The sequence below is a fragment of the Falco rusticolus genome, chromosome 3 (assembly GCF_015220075.1).
Source record: "Falco rusticolus isolate bFalRus1 chromosome 3, bFalRus1.pri, whole genome shotgun sequence".
Classification (NCBI taxonomy): Eukaryota; Metazoa; Chordata; class Aves; order Falconiformes; family Falconidae; genus Falco; species Falco rusticolus.
This window is the reverse complement of record NC_051189.1, coordinates 11,279,436-11,300,520: the sequence shown is the minus strand read 5'-3', so window position 1 is coordinate 11,300,520 and position 21,085 is coordinate 11,279,436. Positions and strand designations below refer to the sequence as shown.

At 40.7% G+C, this 21,085-nt stretch overlaps 1 protein-coding gene across 3 annotated transcripts in view; it reads left to right on the top strand.

The window, feature by feature from the left end:
• Positions 1–20,560, top strand: part of TRIO (trio Rho guanine nucleotide exchange factor) — a 254,719-nt gene extending 234,159 nt beyond the window's left edge. For 2 of the 3 annotated variants that reach the window (XM_037379280.1, XM_037379281.1), the window contains exons 44-57: positions 419–469; positions 681–758; positions 1,572–1,763; positions 2,589–2,766; positions 3,618–4,387; positions 8,489–8,736; positions 9,559–9,697; positions 10,047–10,074; positions 10,939–11,101; positions 13,268–13,389; positions 15,822–15,900; positions 16,516–16,716; positions 17,157–17,295; positions 18,999–20,560. In XM_037379280.1, coding sequence (XP_037235177.1) covers positions 419–469; positions 681–758; positions 1,572–1,763; positions 2,589–2,766; positions 3,618–4,387; positions 8,489–8,736; positions 9,559–9,697; positions 10,047–10,074; positions 10,939–11,101; positions 13,268–13,389; positions 15,822–15,900; positions 16,516–16,716; positions 17,157–17,295; positions 18,999–19,541 — 2,931 coding nt within the window. In that variant the 3' untranslated portion in view covers positions 19,542–20,560. The remainder of the gene's footprint in view (positions 1–418; positions 470–680; positions 759–1,571; positions 1,764–2,588; positions 2,767–3,617; positions 4,388–8,488; positions 8,737–9,558; positions 9,698–10,046; positions 10,075–10,938; positions 11,102–13,267; positions 13,390–15,821; positions 15,901–16,515; positions 16,717–17,156; positions 17,296–18,998) is intronic. The other variant, XM_037379282.1, reaches the window with a different exon arrangement.
• The last annotated feature ends 525 nt before the right edge of the window (positions 20,561–21,085 follow it).

The following is a 21,085-nucleotide window of genomic DNA, read 5'->3' as shown; positions in this document are numbered from 1 at the left end:
TGCTTTTTCTTTTAACAGTTAAAAGACTAGATGAACTCAAGTCATGCAATGTCATATGAAGGGGAGAGGGATCTCACAACTTTTCAAGTGTAAATGTGATACAAGTTGTTTGGACTCATCGTAACTTTTCTGTCTACATCTACAACCATTTTAATATCACATAAATGTTTACCAAAGAGCAACCTTGTGTATTGCCTTAATACATGTTCTTATACGAGTTAAATCAAAATAGTGAATAAATCTTGAAAAATAAGAGGGGGAAAGCACTGCAGCAAGAAGCTTTAAAAAGAAATTTTTTCTATGTGTCTTCTGCAGTCTGTCATTCTTTGACAGAGGATATCAAATTCAAATTTTCTAATATTTCTCTTTGCTGATTAATGAGAAAAGAACTCTTATTACTGTTTTTTCCCTTTTTCAGGACTTCCTCAAATACTCTAAAAAAGCTAATCTTGACACAACAGAACTAGAGGTACATGAGACGTTTTCTCTTGGTGATTTGAATGCTCCTTACTCTGAACTTGTTTTGATAGAAACACTTTTCTGATCTTCTTAAGAAATTGATTATAAGTGTTGGCTTTTCACATTTCTATTTTAAAACAACCAATAGCAAATGAAACAAAATGTTACGTTGCTACCTCATTTGGAAAGTAAAGCTTTGACTTTCTATTTGTCTCGAACAGAGAGCTGTAGAGGTCATGTGTATAGTACCAAAACGGTGTAACGACATGATGAATGTTGGTCGCCTGCAAGGATTTGATGTAAGTTGGCTGGGATTTTGCTTAGTTTTTGTCAGATTCTCTAGAAATTAACTGTTAATGTTGTGGGGAGAAATGAGATAGGGTGCTCCCTCACCACCTGGTTAGCTGGTGCAAATAGGGAATGAAAAATCAAGTCATAGCCCTACCAAGGACTTTTTCCTGGGAAACTTTACCTGTTGTGTCAGTCACGCTACGTAAGTCCTGCAAAACAACTTGCAAAATAGTGAAGTAATCAGTTTTAAGCAGGTAAGCAGACCTGACCTCAGTAGTCTAGATGAAGGAGGAATGGCTAAGGTCAGTGAAGTGCCTGAGGCAACTGTAAGCCCTTCTTGTTTTGCTAAGTCTAGAAGAGATGGAAAACGGCTTTTGAAGCAGTATGCATCAGCCAGACCGTAGTCACACCGTCTATTTGCAAAGCCCTTTCTGTTCTGTGGTGCATGTGTGAACTTGAATTCTTCCCCTTTTTGGCACCCTGGAAGACATTGGAAGAATATATGAGTTACTGTGGGAGTTACTTAGACCAGAGAGATAAAAGCCTTTTGTTACAAGCCTCAAACTGGACTATGGATTGAAAAGGATGGAGTGAATTTAGTGGTTTGTTGGGTTTTTTTCTTGATTATGTTTGTATTTTGAAAAAGGGCATAAGAATGTCTTGTGTTTAGGAGGATCAATGAATATATATAATGGTCAGTGACACTTAGAAATTGGAAAATACACAAAGCTATTTTGGTATGAGCATCTACTTGAAAAGGTTGATTGGGGAAAGAAATGAAGAACTGCACTAAATGTGTTTCTGCTTCCTTCTGTGTTTAGGGTAAAATTGTAGCCCAGGGTAAGCTCCTGCTCCAGGACACATTCTTGGTTACAGACCAGGACACAGGACTTCTGCCACGCTGCAAGGAGAGACGGGTCTTCCTGTTTGAGCAGATTGTAATTTTCAGTGAGCTGCTAGATAAAAAGAAAGGTTTCTCCATGCCCGGATTCTTGTTTAAAAACAGTATCAAGGTAACTGTTGTGTGTGAGTCTTTGTGTCCCCTGCTCAAACTCTGCTAAGGTAACAGTTTCTGATTCAGTGTGGAGTCACTAGTGACATCTAGATGTGCAATCATAAAGGACAGTGAGGTGTCAGTCATTTCCTGAAATTACTTCCTATTGAATTTCTACTCACTCTGATAAATGGAAATCTTTGGATCCCAGTGCTCTGATGGTTCCCACTTGAAGCTCCAAAACAGATGTTCTTGTACAAAGCTGGACAAGCATTCACAAAGAGTTCAGTCTTCGGCTCTGTACTATGTGTACATGCCATTGCAAAGTCATTGCAAGTAAAGATAATAACTCTTTATGTATCCCTTCTTTTGAGTTTCAGCTGAAATCAGTCCAAATGCGTAGATAACGTTTGTAAGTAGCGTCACCTTCTTTGACATGTCAGCTCTTCTTCAAGCAAGAAGTATTCACCCCCACTTCAAGCTTTCCCTGAAACAAAAACTAATATTAGGGCCCACCTGCCCTCCTCGTGAGATGTTCTGTGTGGATGGTGCTTCCCTTAATTCGCCTCAGTTCTCTGCCTACCGGCTGGACAGCCTATTCCAAGACGTTGCTGTATTTGCAACAGAAGCCTTTGGTGTGGGCAGGTGGTGGAGCTCCTTTGCAGGCTCACCTGTATACTAATCCTTTGTTTACTGTAATCCTTCATTTTATGGTTTTGTTTTACTGAGGTGAAGAGTGGTCATTATTTGAACATATGACTCCGCTCCTGAGAAGGAGATTTTAGAGGTATGTTTCTCATAAAATACATGAAGTAAGTTATCTTCTTTTTTTGTTGTTGTGAAGGTGAGTTGCCTTTCCCTGGAGGAAAATGTGGACAGCGATCCATGTAAATTTGCACTAACATCAAGAACGGGCGATGTCACGGAGACCTTTATTTTGCATTCTGCCAGTCCAGGAGTCCGCCAGTTATGGATCCATGAAATTAACCAAATTTTGGAAAACCAGCGCAACTTTTTAAATGGTAAATTATTTCCTCTCACTGCAAGTTTGTAATTGAATGACTTCTTTCTTATCCTTTTTTTCTTGGCTTTGAAATGTTTTGCAAGTTCCCTTTTTCCTGAGCTAATACAGAACAGTTGGGGGAAATGTACGCATTTCTGCTTCAGAACAGATGCTAGCATTTATTATAAGAGGGGTAACCAATTTACATGGTGTTCTCTTGTTAAAATTTTCCAACTGTCTTGTAGGAGTGAATCAAGATCGGCACCATCCGTTGAGGTGGAGAACTTGTGTACCACTTCTAAGCAAATGTAAGCCTTTAAAGGCTAAACCCAAGTGGAATTTTAAGCATCTATTCAGAATATGTTTGCTTGTGTTACTTCAGTGGCTATTGTCACACTTTACTGTGGCAACAACATTCAGATTCTGCAGGAGAAATGTAGAAGACAGTAATGTCTGCTGTGACACCAGAAGATTCTGGCTGTGGTTTTGTATCCCTTGGTTGTTGCTGCAATCTAGATTATTTTTTTTTTTGAGTTATAATGGATGGAACAACAAGCTGAGTGTTCAGTGTCAGGCCTGGTTTTTTCCTAGCTTGGCTGCTGACCAGCAGTGTGATCCTAGAAGGAACTATTTCTCCCTGGTTTCAGGTTTTTCATTTTTAATAGAGGTACATATAGCAGGTCATGAAGGTGTGATATAGAAAAGTGGCTTGAGGTCTGTGGCATGACCAGCATTGCAAAGTTTATCTTTTGATTTATCTTACTTGAACAGCACTCCCCTTTTGACAGTAAACATGTCTGTTTTAAACTGTTCCTTTTCCTTTCCCTGCCCTCCTTTCCCCATTTGCCCTTCCTCCCACCCCCATTGCAGCCTTGACGTCCCCAATCGAGTACCAGAGGAACCACAGCAGTGGTGGAGGCGGCAGCGGGAGCAGCAGTGGTAACAGCAGCGGCCCCAGCAGCTGTAGTGGCATCCCCAGCTCCAGCCGTAGCCGGCCATCCCGGATCCCCCAGCCTGTCAGACACCATTCCCCAGTCCTGGTCTCCTCTGCAGCCTCGGCCCAAGCAGAGGCAGACAAGATTTCAGGTATGTCCATTCACAATCTCTCCCTGCCACACTACAACACCACCTTAGAAACTGGCCTGAGCCAGCCAGACAGGCACCCTCCCCATGCAGAACCAGACGGTCCTCAGAGAGAAGCTGAGCAGATTCCCAAGATGAAAGTGATTGAAAGTCCCAGGAAGACAGCAGGAAACATTTCTGGCTCAGCTGATGGAGCCCAGAAAGACTCACGTGGAAGCTCAGAGGATGGTCGATCAAGAAACAGCATAGGATCACTGACGCTTGGGAAGCCAAGGCCAGGAGCCATCTCACCAATGAACTCTCCTCTCTCCACGACTTTCCCTTCTCCTTTTGGCAAAGAAACCTTTCCACCCAGCAGCCCCCTGCAGAAGGGCTCCTTTTGGAGCTCCATCCCAGCATCCCCTGCCAGCCGCCCTGGCTCCTTCACTTTCCCTGGGGATAATGACTCCCTGCAGCGGCAGGTCCACCGCCACTCTTCACACAGCAAGGACACAGACCGCATGAGCACATGCTCCTCGACCAGCGAGCAATCAGTTCACTCCACCCAGAGTAATGGGGTAAGAGCGGAGCACCTCTGTCCTGCGAGCTCTTCTAAAACCTTACCATGCTGCCTTTCTGTGCGTTACCATCACTCTCCGTACTAACTTCTGGCTCTCCGGTGCTGTACCTCTCTGAAATAATCAACTGTTCGAATATCTTCTGCACATTAAAAAAAAAAAAAAGATTGTCTACTTTTCTGTGTATGTATACATACGAACATGGATATGTATACAGACACAAAAGCAACTGCTAACATTAGATGCAATTTCTGCCTCTGCTGAAAACATAGATCACTAGGCTGATACTCTACTAACTTGCTCTTCTTGCTTTTTTTGTGTCTAATTTGAAGGCACATAATTAACATGCTGAAGCGTGGCAGCCAGAGCACCTTGGGGTATGCATTGCGGCCAGCACTTAAATCTGACTTGGAGATTTTGGCAGATTGCCTTGGGGCTTTTTTCCCTTTCACGCACCAATCCACCACCATTGTCCCGTTGAGTTTTAACTTCGTGGAGACATCTACAGTACATTCCCTGGGCTTCTTGATTTTTATTTTTTATTAATTTATTTTTCCCCCCTCTCCTTTCAGCCTTAGTTGATGTACAACATTCTCTTTGTAAATGCTGTGCCTGATCAAAGAAGCTTCCTGCAATCCACTCAGAGTAGTCAACAAAACCTACCTAGCTAAAATAATCCTCCTACTACAACCAAAACAAGTAGCGGCTCCACTTGTCTTTTCTGCTTTGTAAGAAGAAATGGTTTAGGGCATCTGGAGATTCAACCTTTTAGTATGCAGTTGGTGTGTTTGTTCGGACAGAATCCACATTCTCTGTAACAACATCCACCAGGAAATGCAACACAGCAATCACAGGGGCATGTGCAAATAAAAAGCACAAATTTCAAGGCACTTGTCATGAGTGTGGTAGGCAGGCTATAGTGCCTTTCCTTTTAAACTCACATTTGATTTTTCTCTCACTGAGTGTTGTGTTCACAAATGTTTGTTTTTCTACTTTCTCACAAATAGTATGCAATACCAGTGTTGCAAATCAGCTAACTCGCTGGACCTTTTTTAAATGCATGCATTTCTTTATAGAACTGTTTAACACACAGAGCTTTCTTGACTTCTTAGTTCTTACACTTACTTTTATAATAGCTTCAGAAAGAAAAATTATGCTTTGCATGTATCGTATTTTTATCCCAGTCTTCCTTCAGCTTTTCATTTGGTTTAGCTCTGTCTTGTGTTTATCTTCAGTCTAGCAAAATGTGATGATAATATATCTGAGGTAATTTGAGTATTTCACAGTTACTGCACAGTATGTGAATCAAGATGGTGTACTTTTTATATGCAGAGAAGACTTGCATAATAATAACTGATGTTGTTCCATTAAGAGGGAGGGAGGAACGGGATGGCACTGAGTTTTTAAAACATTTGAATTTTGACACTATCTCAGCAAAGACACCATTGCTTGTTTTTATCTTACTATAAAACATAGTATCTGAATGCATGCCTTCTGCTTCACAACTGCTTCTTTTAGTTTGGTAATTGAGATAGGTAATAATTCTTTATTTATAACCTAATTTCTAGACAATATTTTAGCAGGATTTCACACCACATTCAACAGACTAGAGAAAATGGGCTGTGAAGGTTTATTTTGATTTAACCATTTCTGTGTGAATTTGTATGCGCATATGGTTAAGATTGGTTACTTATGGAAAAGTTACTTTTAAGAAGAAGAAAAAGGAGTTGGGTTTGCTGGGATTTCAGCAATATGGGAGGAATTTTTCATATTTTGTTTGTAAATCCTCCTCTAATTCTATAATTGAGGTCAGCGATGACCAGCAGAACTTGCAGTAGAAAAACATTACCTGTACAAGAATAATTACTCCTTGCAAGGCAAAAGAAAAGGCCATCTTTCTGTGGTGAGAATAAGTTCTGATATAAACTCATTCACAAGAACGTTTGTCACTTTGTAGTTACCAGACACTTGTCTAACAGATTTAACAGATTTATCTGTCCTTGTTGAAAATAAGAAATATTGAGTTTACTATGATCCTTCAAGACTTAAAACTGAAAAATAAATGTTATGTTACAGGAAGGTCAGTCCTGCAGTTATACAAATTCTGCTGCATGCTAAGAAACAGTACGTTCAGGAATCGTGTGTGGGGCGAGGTTTGGGACTTAGGTTGGTTTTGCAGCTTCAGCCTTCCCTTCATCTCCCCCTGTAAGTCTAACAGAAAGAGTTAAAAAAAGCAGCTTTCTCTGAATAGAGTCGTTTTTCATCTAGCTAAAAGACTGTAGCAAGTTGTCAACAATGACTGAAAATGAGACTTTTTTTGGTTCTACTATTCCTGATTTGCCTGAATCATGGAAAGGGCTTGCTAATACAAAAGACCATGCAGACAGTCCTCTAAGCCAGACAAAATGAGCTCTTCCACTAGAAAACAGCATCTGGAATTGACTTAAATAACCTTTAGTAGAGGTACAGTCCAGAGTGAGATCTTTCTCTGTGGTAGCATTTGCTTCATTGTCCTAATAGGGGGAAAAAGACAGAATGGGCTTGAATCACCCAGCTGAACAGAATAGTCCAGCTAGAATAAAATGTACAAACTCACAGGAAACCCAAGCATCGATGTGCTGAACATGCTATGAATGAGTAATCCGAGACTGTTCCTTTCCAAATGTCACGGTTTCTAAGCCAAAGCACTACTGGGGAAGCACAGGCACCGAGAAACGGGAGTGACTTGTTCGAGGCCGTCAGCAGATTGGAAGAGAACGTGAGTTTCAGGGCTCCCGTGCTCTCCACTGACACCTGCTGCATCTCCTCAACACTAAGGGGAGAAATATTTGAGTTTTGAGGAAAAAAGGTGGCAGTGCTGTAATCCTGTGTGCCGAACTTCCCACTCGCTGCTAGCACATACGTGGTGCTAACATGTGGTTGTGCTATGTAAGCAATAGTAGTCTCCAGCTGCAGCTGGGTACTGATTTCCTCCTTCAGCTCAGTTACTACTAAGCAACAGTGAGCCCTCCCTGGTAGTGACTTCAAACAGTTTGAAGTAAGAACAAAAGGCAGGCACACACACATACATGCCTCATGCCACATCATTAATAAACCATCCGCTTTGTTTTCAACTTGTTTCAAGAAGTCTTTAACTTATTTCAGGTAGTAGGTTGCATGGTCTGATAATAGATTTCACACTTCGATTTATTAAACCTCATATGAGAAATGCATGCAAATGGACAAGATGAGTCTTTCTTTGAAAAAATAATAATTTCCAGTGGATTCATGGCCAGGAGAAGAGGTTTTGTTCTGAAAAGTAGTATGACTTTTAATGGACGCCTGATCAGCCATAATTAGCTTTCTGCAAATGCTTGGTGGGGAAACGAACAACATTAATGAATACTGGTTGAAAGTGTACGATAAACTCCTAGTAACACTCAGCTATCATAATCACTAATCAATTAGAAGTGAGATTTCCTGCTTTATTCTGATAGTTCAGTGGGCCTGTTTTGCTCAAGAAATGAATAACTTCTTATTTCAGTAATTTACCTCATCCTGTGCGCTTAAAGTAATAAACCTAATCATACAGATTCAACCACAGTCAGTCATGTTTTGTGTGCAGAAGGCTGGTGTCTGAGATCTGACAAATAGTGAAGACTATATGTATTTTTCGTTGTAGGAATTTCTAGTGTTTGAGGTAATGATTATGATTTTGAAACTGCCCCTATAAGACCATGAAAAACTGTCCTATGTGCTGTGCTGTAGTTTTGTTGCCTGATAGAAATGCAAGGTTCATTGTCTGAGCTCGAAAGGAAGACCAGTTGAGATCTACGTATAAACTGACTCTTAGTTAAGGGAAGTAATCTTGAGTACAAGTAATGGGAATAAATTTCTGCAGCAGCTGTACGTGAAGATATTCAAAGATCAAACTAATTTGCACAAGACATAGTCACAGGGTGGCTTTGAAAGAGAAATCGTAGCTCTCTGACTGCAGCGTAAGTTATGTAGATTATGCAGGTAATGTAGCAGGCCAAGAGCAGCCTGTCTTTTCATCTTTGTGAATTTTAAACTTGGTTCTTCTTTTCCTCCCTTCTTTCTGCTTCCGATTGACACTTGCAGAGTGAAAGTAGCAGCAGTAGCAATATCTCCACCATGCTGGTGACACACGATTACACGGCAGTGAAGGAGGATGAGATAAATGTCTACCAAGGAGAGGTCGTGCAGATTCTAGCCAGCAACCAACAGAACATGTTTTTGGTGTTCAGAGCCGCCACTGATCAGTGCCCTGCAGCCGAGGGCTGGATTCCCGGCTATGTCTTGGGGCATACCAGTGCAGTCATCATTGACAACCCTGATGGAACCATCAAGTGAGTGTCTTGGGCGTGTGTAGAAGGGGAGAAAGAAGAAAAACTTCCAATTTAGACAAGGCTTTGAACCTTTTAAGCCAAAAGTTGATAGGATCTTTGAGAAGTAAATAAACATCAAGCTGAGCGAGTACTTGGAAGATCCCTTAGCAAATTTCAAAATACAAGCTAGTAAGAAAGAGCCCAGAAGCACGTATTCTTTATTAAAAAGCTATAGTAGTGCAATCTTCTGGGAATAGACAATGAAGGAATACCTGCTCTAAGAGCAGCGATAGTTACTGGTTTATTTAATAGAATGAGTTGCCAGGCTAGACACCATTGTTTAGGGCAACAGTAAGGGAATGTTTGTTCCAAACGTAACGAGATTTCAGAGTTCGTAGATCTCCATTTTGAGCCACAAACTTATTGAAAATCACCCGTTGTACTAGGAAGGTCTCTCAGATCTGCAATGGGAGAAATTGTATCAAAGTTCTTAGCACTAGAGCTTTTTATGTAAAGCCTCTGTAGGCTGTATTTGATACAGATTTCATACTGATCGTTGCTCAATTTGATTGACAGTTTGTATTTTCATATAGAAAGTTTACCATTTGAGCAATGATTTCAAGAAATACTGTACTACGGACTAACCTTACTAGCTTAGCTTGCTTACGGTTTTCACCAAGGGCAGCATCTCTTATGAATACTTCATGTATTTTAATTCAGTATACTTTAATGCAATGAAATAACATTGTAACATACTTTTCCAATGCTGTTTGCGACTAGAGAGCATAGCACACAACCTGGACTTGAAAAAAAAAAATGATCACTTTAATGTTCTGTATTCAGGAAGTCAACGTCTTGGCACACAGCACTCCGTTTAAGGAAGAAATCTGAGAAAAAAGATAAAGACGGCAAAAGGGAAGGCAAGCTAGAAAATGGTTACCGCAAATCCCGAGAAGGACTTGCTAATAAGGTTTCTGTAAAGGTAAGTATTACAAAGATGTAGTAGTTTCCAAAAGAAGTTGTGTTGGCATTTCTTTAAAAGTAGCTTCTGTCAGAATTTCACATGAAGGAATTACAGGCAACAGTAGTTTCAATGGACAGCGTTTTCCAAATTTGTAAACAGGAACAGATAATCTCTGAGCCCACAAGTGTGATACAGCGTAAGGATACTACAGGAAGAATAGAATGGTGCAGAATTTCTGGTGTTCAGATGTTTCTTGGATCTTAGTGGGTACCACTAACTTTGACGCATCACTGTGCTTTGTTTTCTATCATTCTTTAAGTTACTGTAAGGTTATCAGGACATTAATTCTTTAATTTCTCCTTTCCAGCTTCTCAACCCCAATTACATTTATGATGGTAAGTTGCTTTAATTTTTAAAAGTCGCAGTAAATATAATTTGTTTAAAATATTATTTACTTTGTTTGAATTTGCTTGATACAAATCATTTTAGGAACTGAGTGTTTTCTGTCAAAATATACATAGGCTTTTTTTGGATAAGGGAGAGAGTTAATGAAATGTCGTATTTATTTTTCAAGATGCGGGGAATGCATTTCTGTTAACAAGCCCAAAACAGCATAAAGCACAAGGACCATATGAAGTGTTCTCTATGGAGATTGTATGGAAGTTGGGCCTTGCTGAATTTGCAAAATAACAAGGCCAGGAGTTGGAGCTGCTTCATTTTTAACCTTGCACCCTAGGGAACATGCAGGGCCTCTCCAGTGCAGAGGCTGATCAGGACAAAGATAGTGGTTCTCTGGGGTCAGAGGCAAACTTAATACACAACCAAACTTTTTGAGTTTCAGCTGCGTGAAAGTGAAACCACTACAGTGCCTCAGTGGATGACTGAGGTGTTTTGTGTTCCCTTTTATAAACTTAGCTGGATATAAAGATAGCCTAGTTGAGCATGTCAAATACTTCTTACTGCAGCGTTTCCTCAGCTTCCCGTAAAGACGGCGTTCAGTTCCCCATGGTAGGTTTCAGGGTTATCCATAGCGTAGCAGTAGTGTTGTGTCCAGGCTCATGTGGAGAAAAACTCACTAGCTCTGCAGAGCCCCAGCAAGTGGCATGACCATGGATGTGCTCCAAGGGTAGAGGGATAGAGACATCTTGGAAATTTAAAGTACTCTACTACTTTGCCTGATAAAAAAAGAGAATGCAAGGAATAGAAAAGCAAATTTATTGATTTCAATTGACCTAATGCCATTAACTTCCTTTTTCCAGTTCCCCCAGAGTTTATAATACCATTGAGTGAGGTAACATGTGAGACAGGAGAGACCATCGTGCTTAGGTGTAAAGTCTGTGGTCGCCCCAAGGCTTCGGTTACTTGGAAAGGTCCTGATCATAACACACTGAGCAATGACGGTCATCACAGCATTTCGTACAGGTACGGTGATTTGTGTAGTGTTCAACAGGAACTGCTGAAACTGTTACATTCTATTTGCACCTTTGGTGCAAGATAGCTTTTGGCTTTGAGGCATAAAAATAGGGTTGCCCTTTGACAGAAATACTTCACGGCTGAGATTTTTCTGGAAATGTTGTGTAACTTCTCCGTATTGCTGGGGTACTCCAGTGTTATATTCAGGTTTTTTTTACAAACAAGAAAATTCAGCTCGTATTTCTGATTAACTGTTGCAGAAGCCATTGTGGTTCTGTCACACTGACCGAGTGATTGAACCAGAACAGTATGTTGTGGCTTGCCAATGTTGTGACATGCCATCCTGCCAATCCCTTGTTTCCACTAGCAGCATACCATCGTTTTTTAGGAAAATTACTGCTTTCAGGTGACGCTACAGCATTTCGCAAAGAAAAGCCTCTGGTTCCTACTGACATGGCAATGTCACTGTCTTCACTGTTGAAGCACAGCAATTAACGTTTTTGTCTGATTTTAGCTTTGCTGTGATAGAACTTAACAGGCTACCTGGTAACTCAAAACACCTGATTAATAAGAACAACTGCTGTATTTTGGAATGTGAAACTGCATGGTGGAAAAGAGGGTATTCTTCTGAAAGAGCGTTCTTTTATATACAGAAAATGTTGCTTAATGAGTAACTTCAGTGTGTCACCTTTATGAATTATGCTCTCAATTCAGAATGATGAGATTTTTTGTGAAGACTTTCTCATTACTAGGTAGAAGAGTGTGTCGTCATCTTAGAGGTTGTACGGTATAGCCCAACTTACCTGCAAACTTGATTGATGGCAGGTTATACTGTTCCTTTTTACTTCCTGCTGCTGCTACTTTTTCCTTTTCAATGGGTATATTTTATTTTTTTTTTATGGGGAGACAGAGGCATTGTAGCAGTTTTGCTAGTGCATCCAGCACTCTTGTGAGATGAGTAAGAGGTAGATTCACTAGGCTGAATTCACTGTGAGTCATTACTGTTACGGAATTAGAGTCAGTAAGTCATGTTTCTTAATGTCATAAGACATTTTCTTTTTTTTTTTTCTTTTTTTTTTTTTTAGAAATAATAGTCATGAAATGTTCTTTAAGATGGGGTGGGGGGTCATCTTCCAATATTCCTGATTTTTATTTTTTTTTTTTTCTTCCCTTGAAATTGTGTGGTGAAGACTATGGCAAATAGTTATTGGTTCATTCAGTCAAATGGCTTGCATTTACTGGCATGAATCCAAAGGAAAACAGTAAGAATGATAGAAAATCTTGAAAATATGCCTTATTGTGAAAGAATAACACAATGTTAAGGTTGTTTTAAGCCTAGAGGTGAAAAGTGTAGGGAGGACTTGCCAAGTATTCACATTTGTAAGAGACTTTTACAAAGAAAATTATCTGCTGTTCGTGTCCATGACAGATGGTTAAAAAAAGACTAGAAGTGAATTGAACGGAAGAAGATTTAAGGAGAGATTTAAAGACAAACCGTTAAACAAAAGGGGTGGCTGAGCAGTGAAAAAGATTAAGGAAGAGTCTGCAGAATCTTTCTCCTGTGGCCGTACCTAACTTATTGCTGTCTCTGCCCTGAAACAGAGAGAAAACTTAAGTCCTTTCCGGTTTCCTCCCATCCTTGTTCTTCCAGATTCTGAGGTCTCCAAAGCTGTGGTGTGAGGTGCACCTTTTTGTAGCAGGGGGATCCCTCTCTTACAAGGAATGAATGCTCTAAAGTACAAATGTTAGATCAGCTTCTGTACGCTGGGAGTCAAGGAGGAAAACTAACCTTGCAGAAAGAGCAATGATGGATGGCTGTCTCGATATGATGACTTATAATTTGAAGGAAGTAGAGAAAGCACGAAGAAACAGGGGAAGCCTTTGATATTATTTTTTTTTTTAACACAATGGAGCCTGGGACATGCTGAGGCAGAGTGTCAGTGAGGATTTTTTTCTAATAATCTAGGGCATTCCAAGATACTTGATGGACACAGAATGCTCAAATTCTGGTAGACGCTTCTGAAATGGCAGGGACAGGGTTAGTAATGTTTGTCCAGAGAGAGACAGGGGCTGTAGAATAAGAAATATTAACAGTGTCAATCTAACTGTCTGATTTCCATAGCTTAAGGTCTGTAAAATGAATACCAAGTTAACGGATGCCATTGTGTTTCCCAGTGACTTAGGAGAGGCTTCACTGAAAATCATTGGCGTCACTGCAGAAGACGATGGTATTTATACATGTATAGCTGCAAACGATATGGGTTTGGTTTCATCTTCTGCCAGTCTACGAGTTTTAGGTAGGCCTGTCTCTTTGCTGTTTTGTTTTTTTTTTAATTATTACATCCAAAGTGTCTGGTACCTGTAGTACAGGAAGAAGAAAACCCTGGCTTTTGGGCATCCCTCTGTTAAAGGGGTATTACAACAAACCTTTTCACCTGTGATATATTACTTGTTTCAGCAAGATTAGATGCACTTCTAGAATGTAACTAATTAGAGGTTCATACAGACAAGATGCCTACACGGTACTGTCAGTGTGTGTTTACCTTGTCTGTCAACACTTGTTCAAAAGTACTATGATAAAATCATATTTTATCATCGTACTTACTCTAGTTTCAGGGAACGTTACTATACTAACAGAAAGAAACGCTAAGGAAAGAGTAGCATTGTTCTGTATTTTCATAGCTCCTTTGCTTGAAACGTAAAGCCACAGTGTTTAGGAGAACATACAACTTTTTCTTGTCCTTGCATCATGGATCTACATTTAAATTACATTATTTCAGTACCTGAAGTGAGGCAACCTGAATGTTTGTGAGAGGACAAAAAGGAAACCTGCAGAGATTAAAAATGTCTGTGTTTTGGAGGCAGACAGCAAAGGAAAAAAAAATGTTACTTGATGTGTTTGGTGGCATAGTAATAAGTTTCAGTGTATGTTTGTACATTCAGTTATTCTTAAGTGTTCAGGATCCTCCATTTCAGGGAAAACACAGGGAAACAGCAGGATAGCAGGCTTTCTCAGATGCAGTTTATAACAATTGATGCTATCGGGGTCCTTTAATCTATTGAGAGGCCCATATAGTTATCCATTGGTGAGAATTAATTAATAGATTTTAGGTGGAGTGCCTGTGTCTCAAATTGATTCTTATATAAAAGAAAACAAGATATGAAGTGTGGCAATTCTGCCTTTGTACGTCTGTCCCAGCTGATATGGGGACTTGTACAGTTGTCCCGAACCTCTCCAAAATACATTATTTCTTCCTTTTTATTCCAAAAACTTTGCCATTTTCCTGGAATCTTGAAACCAGACTGTGAAAGGTGTGTCCCTTGTAAAACCTCATCTGAAATTTTTGGGGGTTTATTATCAGTGCTGCCACTTTGAGCTCTGCCTGTTGGCAACCGTAGTACGTGCCTTTTGGCCAACATACTGAGGCAGTAATTATTGCTGACACGTCCTGCTCACTGAACTAGACACTCAGTAGTTAAGCCCTAGGATTGGGCTTATATATAAAGAGGCAGAAAATAAAATGTTGTCAGGAACCATTGGTGTAAAGAACAAGTAGAGCTTTTTTTTCAAGTAGCTGTTACGTTGTCTGATCAGTTCCCCCACCCCCCCAGTGGCAGATGTATTGTTGATAATGGGACATAATGTAAGATACCTATTCTTTTTGCTGTTTCCTTCAACTTGGCAAGCTTACTCATTCATGTACAGAGGGTTTCCATCACAATTGAACTATAGAATTTGTTCTGCTGCATTGGCCAGGCTGCTTCGGTGTGTAATCCAGTTTGTCTTGCTGCCACCGTGTGTTATATGGGGATTAACAGGACGGGGTGATTCCACTGATAGTATCTCAGCCAAGGAAGCTTTCTAGCCAGGGGATTAAAAAGCTCTTGATGGACCAGAATCAGTGTGAAACTGTGCGCTTTAAGGAACCAGTGTTAACAAGTCTCCTTCCTACAGCAGTACAGAAGCCCCAAACTGTAATTTGACCAGAATCAGAGCCACAGAGTTCCTGTAGACTGAACTACTGTCTTTCAGCCGCAGTCCTTGGTCTTACTGACCTTGTCCAAAAGCAAGTGTTACACTTTTCACTCAAAACTAAACCAGAATTTGGTATGTCTTGGTTACTCTGCAACTGGACTCCAAAAGACAGGCACTTGAATTTTGCTAGCCCTTCTACTAAGCTCTACCAATACTTTTACAAAGAAGTTCTGGCCCCAGTTTTTCTGGGACCATCCTACCCTTCATTTCCCCAGTCTGTAAGAGCAAGGTGAAAACTCGAAGGCTGTAGCACAAAATAAGGTTTCAGCATCAAACTACTATGAGTCCTTTTCAGTCCTTCAGACTTGATGGACTTGACATTTTGTTGTAATCAATTCTTGTGCATTATCTTGTACAACGAGCAAAGAATACTCTTTGCCTCCTATTGCTGTAGTAGTCTTTGTAAACCGTCAATGAAGTAGTTGATTACAGAAGTAATTTTCTTTCCGAGCTGCAAGAGAATGGAAAATATGAGGCCATGTGTTGCTTTTCAATATGGACAAACTCAGCTTCCAAAGAAAGATGATTGGGGCCTGTCTAACTGAAGCAAATTGTATTCCCAAGCTAAATATGAAGTCCAAATATGTTGCCTTCTGCAAACATCTGAAACAATACATTGGTTGTAATGACAACAATTTAGTTGTGCAGAGGATCTGAGTATATTAAATTTTGGCTACACTGTCTTTTTTGTAGGTCCTGGAAGTGATGGGATCATGGTGATCTGGAAAGACAACTTTGATTCCCTCTACAGTGAAGTGGCTGAGCTTGGCAGGTGTGTTCTGTATTCTGATCTCCAAAGCTGTCTTATTTCAAAATATTAATTTCTGTCTCAAAAAATGAAATTCACTTTGAAAAATACTTACGTGGACCTAAAAGGCTAGAATGAAATTGGATTAAACAGAACTGAGGAAGCAAAAAATTTACCAGCACTAGATGGCACTGCATAAACAGAATGTATTTAGGCTGAAGTGGCGTCATAGGTTAAGGGCTTGTATTTTTTTATTAAGCATGCCTTAGTGACTGATGCTGCTTCTGTAGTGAAGCTCTCCTAAACCTTTTTATTAGGGTATGAAAATTACAGACAGAAAAAGTATGAAATTGGGCAAGATGACTAACATATGGTGGTCCAGCTTAATGACGACCTTTGAAAGCGGGATACCGCTCCAAGCTGAGTTCTCCACAAATGCAGATTTCTGTTAGGAGATGATAATTTATACAGAATAGAAGATGCATGCACTGAAAATTCTCGTTTACGTCCAGAAACTGCTCCGCAAGGGTGGCTTATTAAAGATTTAAAATTGGATCTCTCCCATGATACCTTTCAAGGTAAAAGTCAGTCCTTAGTGTATCTCTCCGTTAATTCTTTCCTTTCAATATTGTATTCCAGGGGCAGATTTTCTGTCGTTAAGAAGTGTGACCAGAAGGGAACCAAGCGAGCAGTAGCCACTAAGTTTGTGAATAAGAAGTTGATGAAGCGAGACCAGGTTACCCATGAACTTGGAGTCATGCAGAATCTCCAGCATCCCCAGCTCATTGGCCTTCTCGATACCTTTGAGACCTCCACCAACTACATACTAGTGTTAGAAATGTGTGTAGACTCTACCATTACCTGTAAAGTGCTCTCTCTGCAGCTGGCTTTCTGGGGCATTTATAGTGGTTTATGAATAAGGAACTTTAAGATTTCATGGAACTTTTAAAACACCTAAGTAAAATAATGCAGTTATCTAGTGCTGTTACTAAAATGTTGAAGGTAATAATCAGAAGGAAACAACTTAGGATATTAAACCGATATATGGGTGATTGTCTTAGTCTGAAGGTTCAGGAATTATTTTATATCAAATGGTTTCACAAGTGAATCAGGAATTGTGATCAGGTAGCTTGATAGCGAGTCTCCTCTTTCGTACCCTGTTCCTCTGTCTTCTAGGTGCTGAAGGCTACAGTTATTCCTGTAGTTTATGGCCTGTTAGGGTTTTCTTTCAGTTCAGAGATGTGAATTAATCCAAAATATAACCTTTGTAATTCCAATAGGGCTGACCAGGGTCGCCTTCTAGACTATGTCGTGCGATGGGGAAACCTCACGGAAGGGAAGATCAGACTCTACCTGGGAGAGATTCTGGAAGCTGTGCAGTATCTTCACAACTGCAGAATAGCACATTTGGACCTAAAGGTGAGCAGCGAATGGGATTCCTGGCGGTGTGAGCCATTCCAGGCATAAACACCTCCATCTTCTAGGAAACTTGCAGCTGGGAACACAGAACTGTGAAGTGCTTTGAGACTGTATGAAGGGTATGGTTGGGGCTCCATCCTCAAATGCTTTAGATCAGGAGTCCTCAAACTACAGCCCGCGGGCCAGATAAGGCCCCCCAGGGTCCTCAGTCCGCTCCCCGGTATTTACAGACCCCCCCCCGTGTCCCCCCCTGCCGGGGGCTGGGGGGGGGAACCAAGCGGCCGCAGATGACTGCCTGCCACTGCATCCGCGCGCCGGCCCCCTGGTTAAAACGTTTGAGGACCCCTGGTTTAGATCACTCATAGCCAGCAAAGCAGAAACTTTGAATTCCCTGTGCTTTTTCCATAAAGCTTGCTGGCCCTGTGTGGTCCTTTGTGCTGGAAATAATTGCTGACAGGAAGAGTTTTGTTTGATTTTCGTTGATTTATTTGTTTATTTATTTAATTTCTGAGAAACTTGCAGCAGAAATCCACTTCTTAAGAAGCGTAGTTTCTTGTGAAAGACACTGCTTTTCCTCTCTTCCTGCCAATCTCTTTCTCATCTTCGCATTTTGAAGGCTGTAATAACTATGTGAATGGTACTTCTTTGAGCCTCTGCTTTACCCTTTGAATTTTACTTGAGCCACAAGAATTTGATGTGTTCTTGTAGGAAAAACTATATAAGAAGGTCTTAATCTGAATATTAAGAACTTATTCTTTACACCTTTTTTTCCACCTGTACATGAATAATAAGGAATTTTAGCATTGACAAGTCATCTTTGTAGGCAAAGTCTCTTTAGGCAGAAGGGGTTAGTGGTGAGAGAAAGCAAAAAGAGCCTGCATCTTCCCTCCACATACTCGTGTTTTCCAAGCAGAACCAGTCTGGTCTGCATATTGTGGAGACCCAAAATTTAAGTTTTTCTACTGCTATGTGGAGTTTTATCAGTACTTTTTCCAGTCTCGGGGTACATACAGGTGAGCTAATGAAAAACTAGTTGTACATAAGTCACTCTTATTTCTGGAGCTACTGCTGCTGTAGCTGTGATCTTAGCAAAATAAAACCATAAATGTAATTCCACTTTCAGCTCAACAATAGCGGGGCAATTCTCTTGAAGCCACATGCATACAACAGGATCTTCTGCTACCATAGTCTCATAACAGTGCACAGCTGCCATACGTTAAAGGTTCACCAAGTAAAGCTGAATTCTGTTGAAAGCATCGTGAAAATTCTGACAGGGTCTTCCGGTCTGTCATAAAGCAAATACAGCAGTCGCTTTATTCACACTCTGTTTGTAGTTGTTCTTTCAGTGTAAGTTCCCAAACACAGGTTCCTCTGAAACTTTGCAGAGCTGCAGTTGTGAGCCTCTGCGGTATTATCTGACAGAACTGTAGTTCCTACGCAAATTACAGCGCTGGCAGCTAAAATACAGTCATTGCATACTGCAGTTGGCAAAAAACTGCCTGCCAGTTGGTCTGGGGGAAACCTTGGTAGAACTGCCTAGGACCTTTGCAGAGCCAGCCTTCAGCAGTAACCCCTGTGGCTTGCAGCTGGTTATGTTCCTGAGCTGGCAGGCACTGGCTGGGAAATGCTAATGTTGGAGCATTAAGTGTATGTTAGACTGACTTGACAAAAGAAATTTTAACTTTTGCTTTTATGTTTTCTAGCCTGAAAATATTTTGGTGGACCAGAGTTCCACTAAGCCAACAATAAAACTGGCTGACTTTGGAGACGCAGTCCAGCTCAATACCACATATTATATCCATCAGTTACTTGGAAACCCAGAGTTTGCAGCTCCTGAAATTATACTCGGAAATCCTGTTTCCCTCACTTCAGATGTTTGGAGCATTGGAGTGCTCACTTATGTCCTTCTTAGTGGCGTCTCTCCTTTCCTGGATGAAAGTGTAGAGGAAACTTGCCTGAATATTTGCCGCTTAGACTTTAGTTTCCCAGATGACTACTTCAAAGGAGTTAGCCAGAAGGCCAAAGATTTTGTATGCTTCCTACTTCAGGACGACCCAGCTAAGCGTCCCTCGGCTGCACTGGCCCTCCAGGAGCAATGGCTGCAGCTGGGGAATAGCAAAAGTGCTGACAGCATTGACATATCCAGACTGACTTCATTCATTGAGCGGCGAAAACACCAGAATGATGTTCGACCCATCCGTAGCATTAAAAACTTCTTACAGAGCAGGCTCTTGCCAAGAGTTTGACCTTGCTTGAAGTTCTCTCTCATTCTCTTTCACCTGCCAATCAATCAGACTGGAGATAGACTCCTCCTGCCAATCGATCAGACTGGAGATAAACTCCTGGCGATCAGCTGTTGACTTGAATTTTGAGGAAAGTGAACCCCGAGCCAACCAGCTGCTAGCGAATGTTCGTGTGCAAACGCATTCCAGGGGGACCCGCGCAGGGTGGCGCGGGGGACTGGCGATGCAGACTTCACTGGGGTGGAGGATGATAGCACTGTACTCTGCAAAAAAGCAGTCACGAGCGATACAGTAACAGTATTTTATTCAGGTTTCTGCAAAAAAAAAAAAAAAAAAATAGTTTTTTTAATAAACCAAGAGTTGAATTTTGCAAGTGAACTTAACTACCGTTTTCAAGATTTATTCAAGGAAGAAATGCCTATGTTCAAAGCACTGGTGTTAAACAAAAACGAAATTATGCCTGGAGAAGACTCACCAAAATGGCTGCCCGTTGGTACGGTCTCCATTTATAACATCCGATTTTCACTTGGTCCTAGAGCTTTCCAGTTGCCTCGCCTGTATGTATCTCACGTAGCAGTGCACTGAGATCAGACTCTGCTTTTAAGTGCATCCAACCTCAAAGTTTTTGCATACAAATAGAATGAATTGTTTTGCTCTGATAAAATGTAGGCCTTACTTGTATATAGACTGTTACCTGCCTTCGGTCTGTAATTTTTTTTCCCCCCTCCCCTTATCCTTCCCCTCCCCCCCTCCTTCCTAAATGGTGGTATGCCACTGTGCGGGTCTTCAGTTTGGGTCAGTACTCACTGGCCCCTTAGAAAAGGACTTCGGGTTGGTGCCCAGCTTGCTGGCCCGATTGTCAAGCAGTATACAGCAGGATGAAATACTGTAAATGCACTCATTTGGGATTTTGTTTTCTTTCATATCATGTGCAATGTTGTGGCTTTAACATTTTATGCAACTATTTATGAGGACCTCTGTTGTAACTGTAATAAATATATAGAAAAAGCACATACTTAGTATGGCGAGCTTTATGGTTTTGTTTGTGTGTTTGGGGTTTCTGGGGGGGCAGGGGTGGGTGTGTTGTGCCACACTGTCATTATTAGTTTAAGATGAAGGTTAGCATAGAATCTAGTCGACTAGTCAGTTTTAAGGATTGTTTGAGAGAGAGAGAGAGAGAGAGAGATTCGTATCCCAGATCTCAAACTGGTTAACAAGTAGGGTGACACTTTAAAAAATGTATTATTATATTCAAAATGCCAAAGTCTGACTTTCCCAAAATCAGTCTCAACGCTTACTTACCTTTTAGAATTTTCAAATCTGTGTTTACTTCTTTCTGTGAAACGAACAAATGAATTTTGTGCTCTTTGGTGAAGAATACATTCAGAAAGTAGTGGTCAGAGGACGAGAATCTGACACGTAATGTAATTGTCTTAGTAACTGTTTTTAAGGTTGAAGTAATATTAACGTGAGCTATTTAAAGAGACAGAGATGGGTTTCTGTGCATCAGTGAGTTCATAAGGGTGTGTTGTCATCTATGTTTGTGT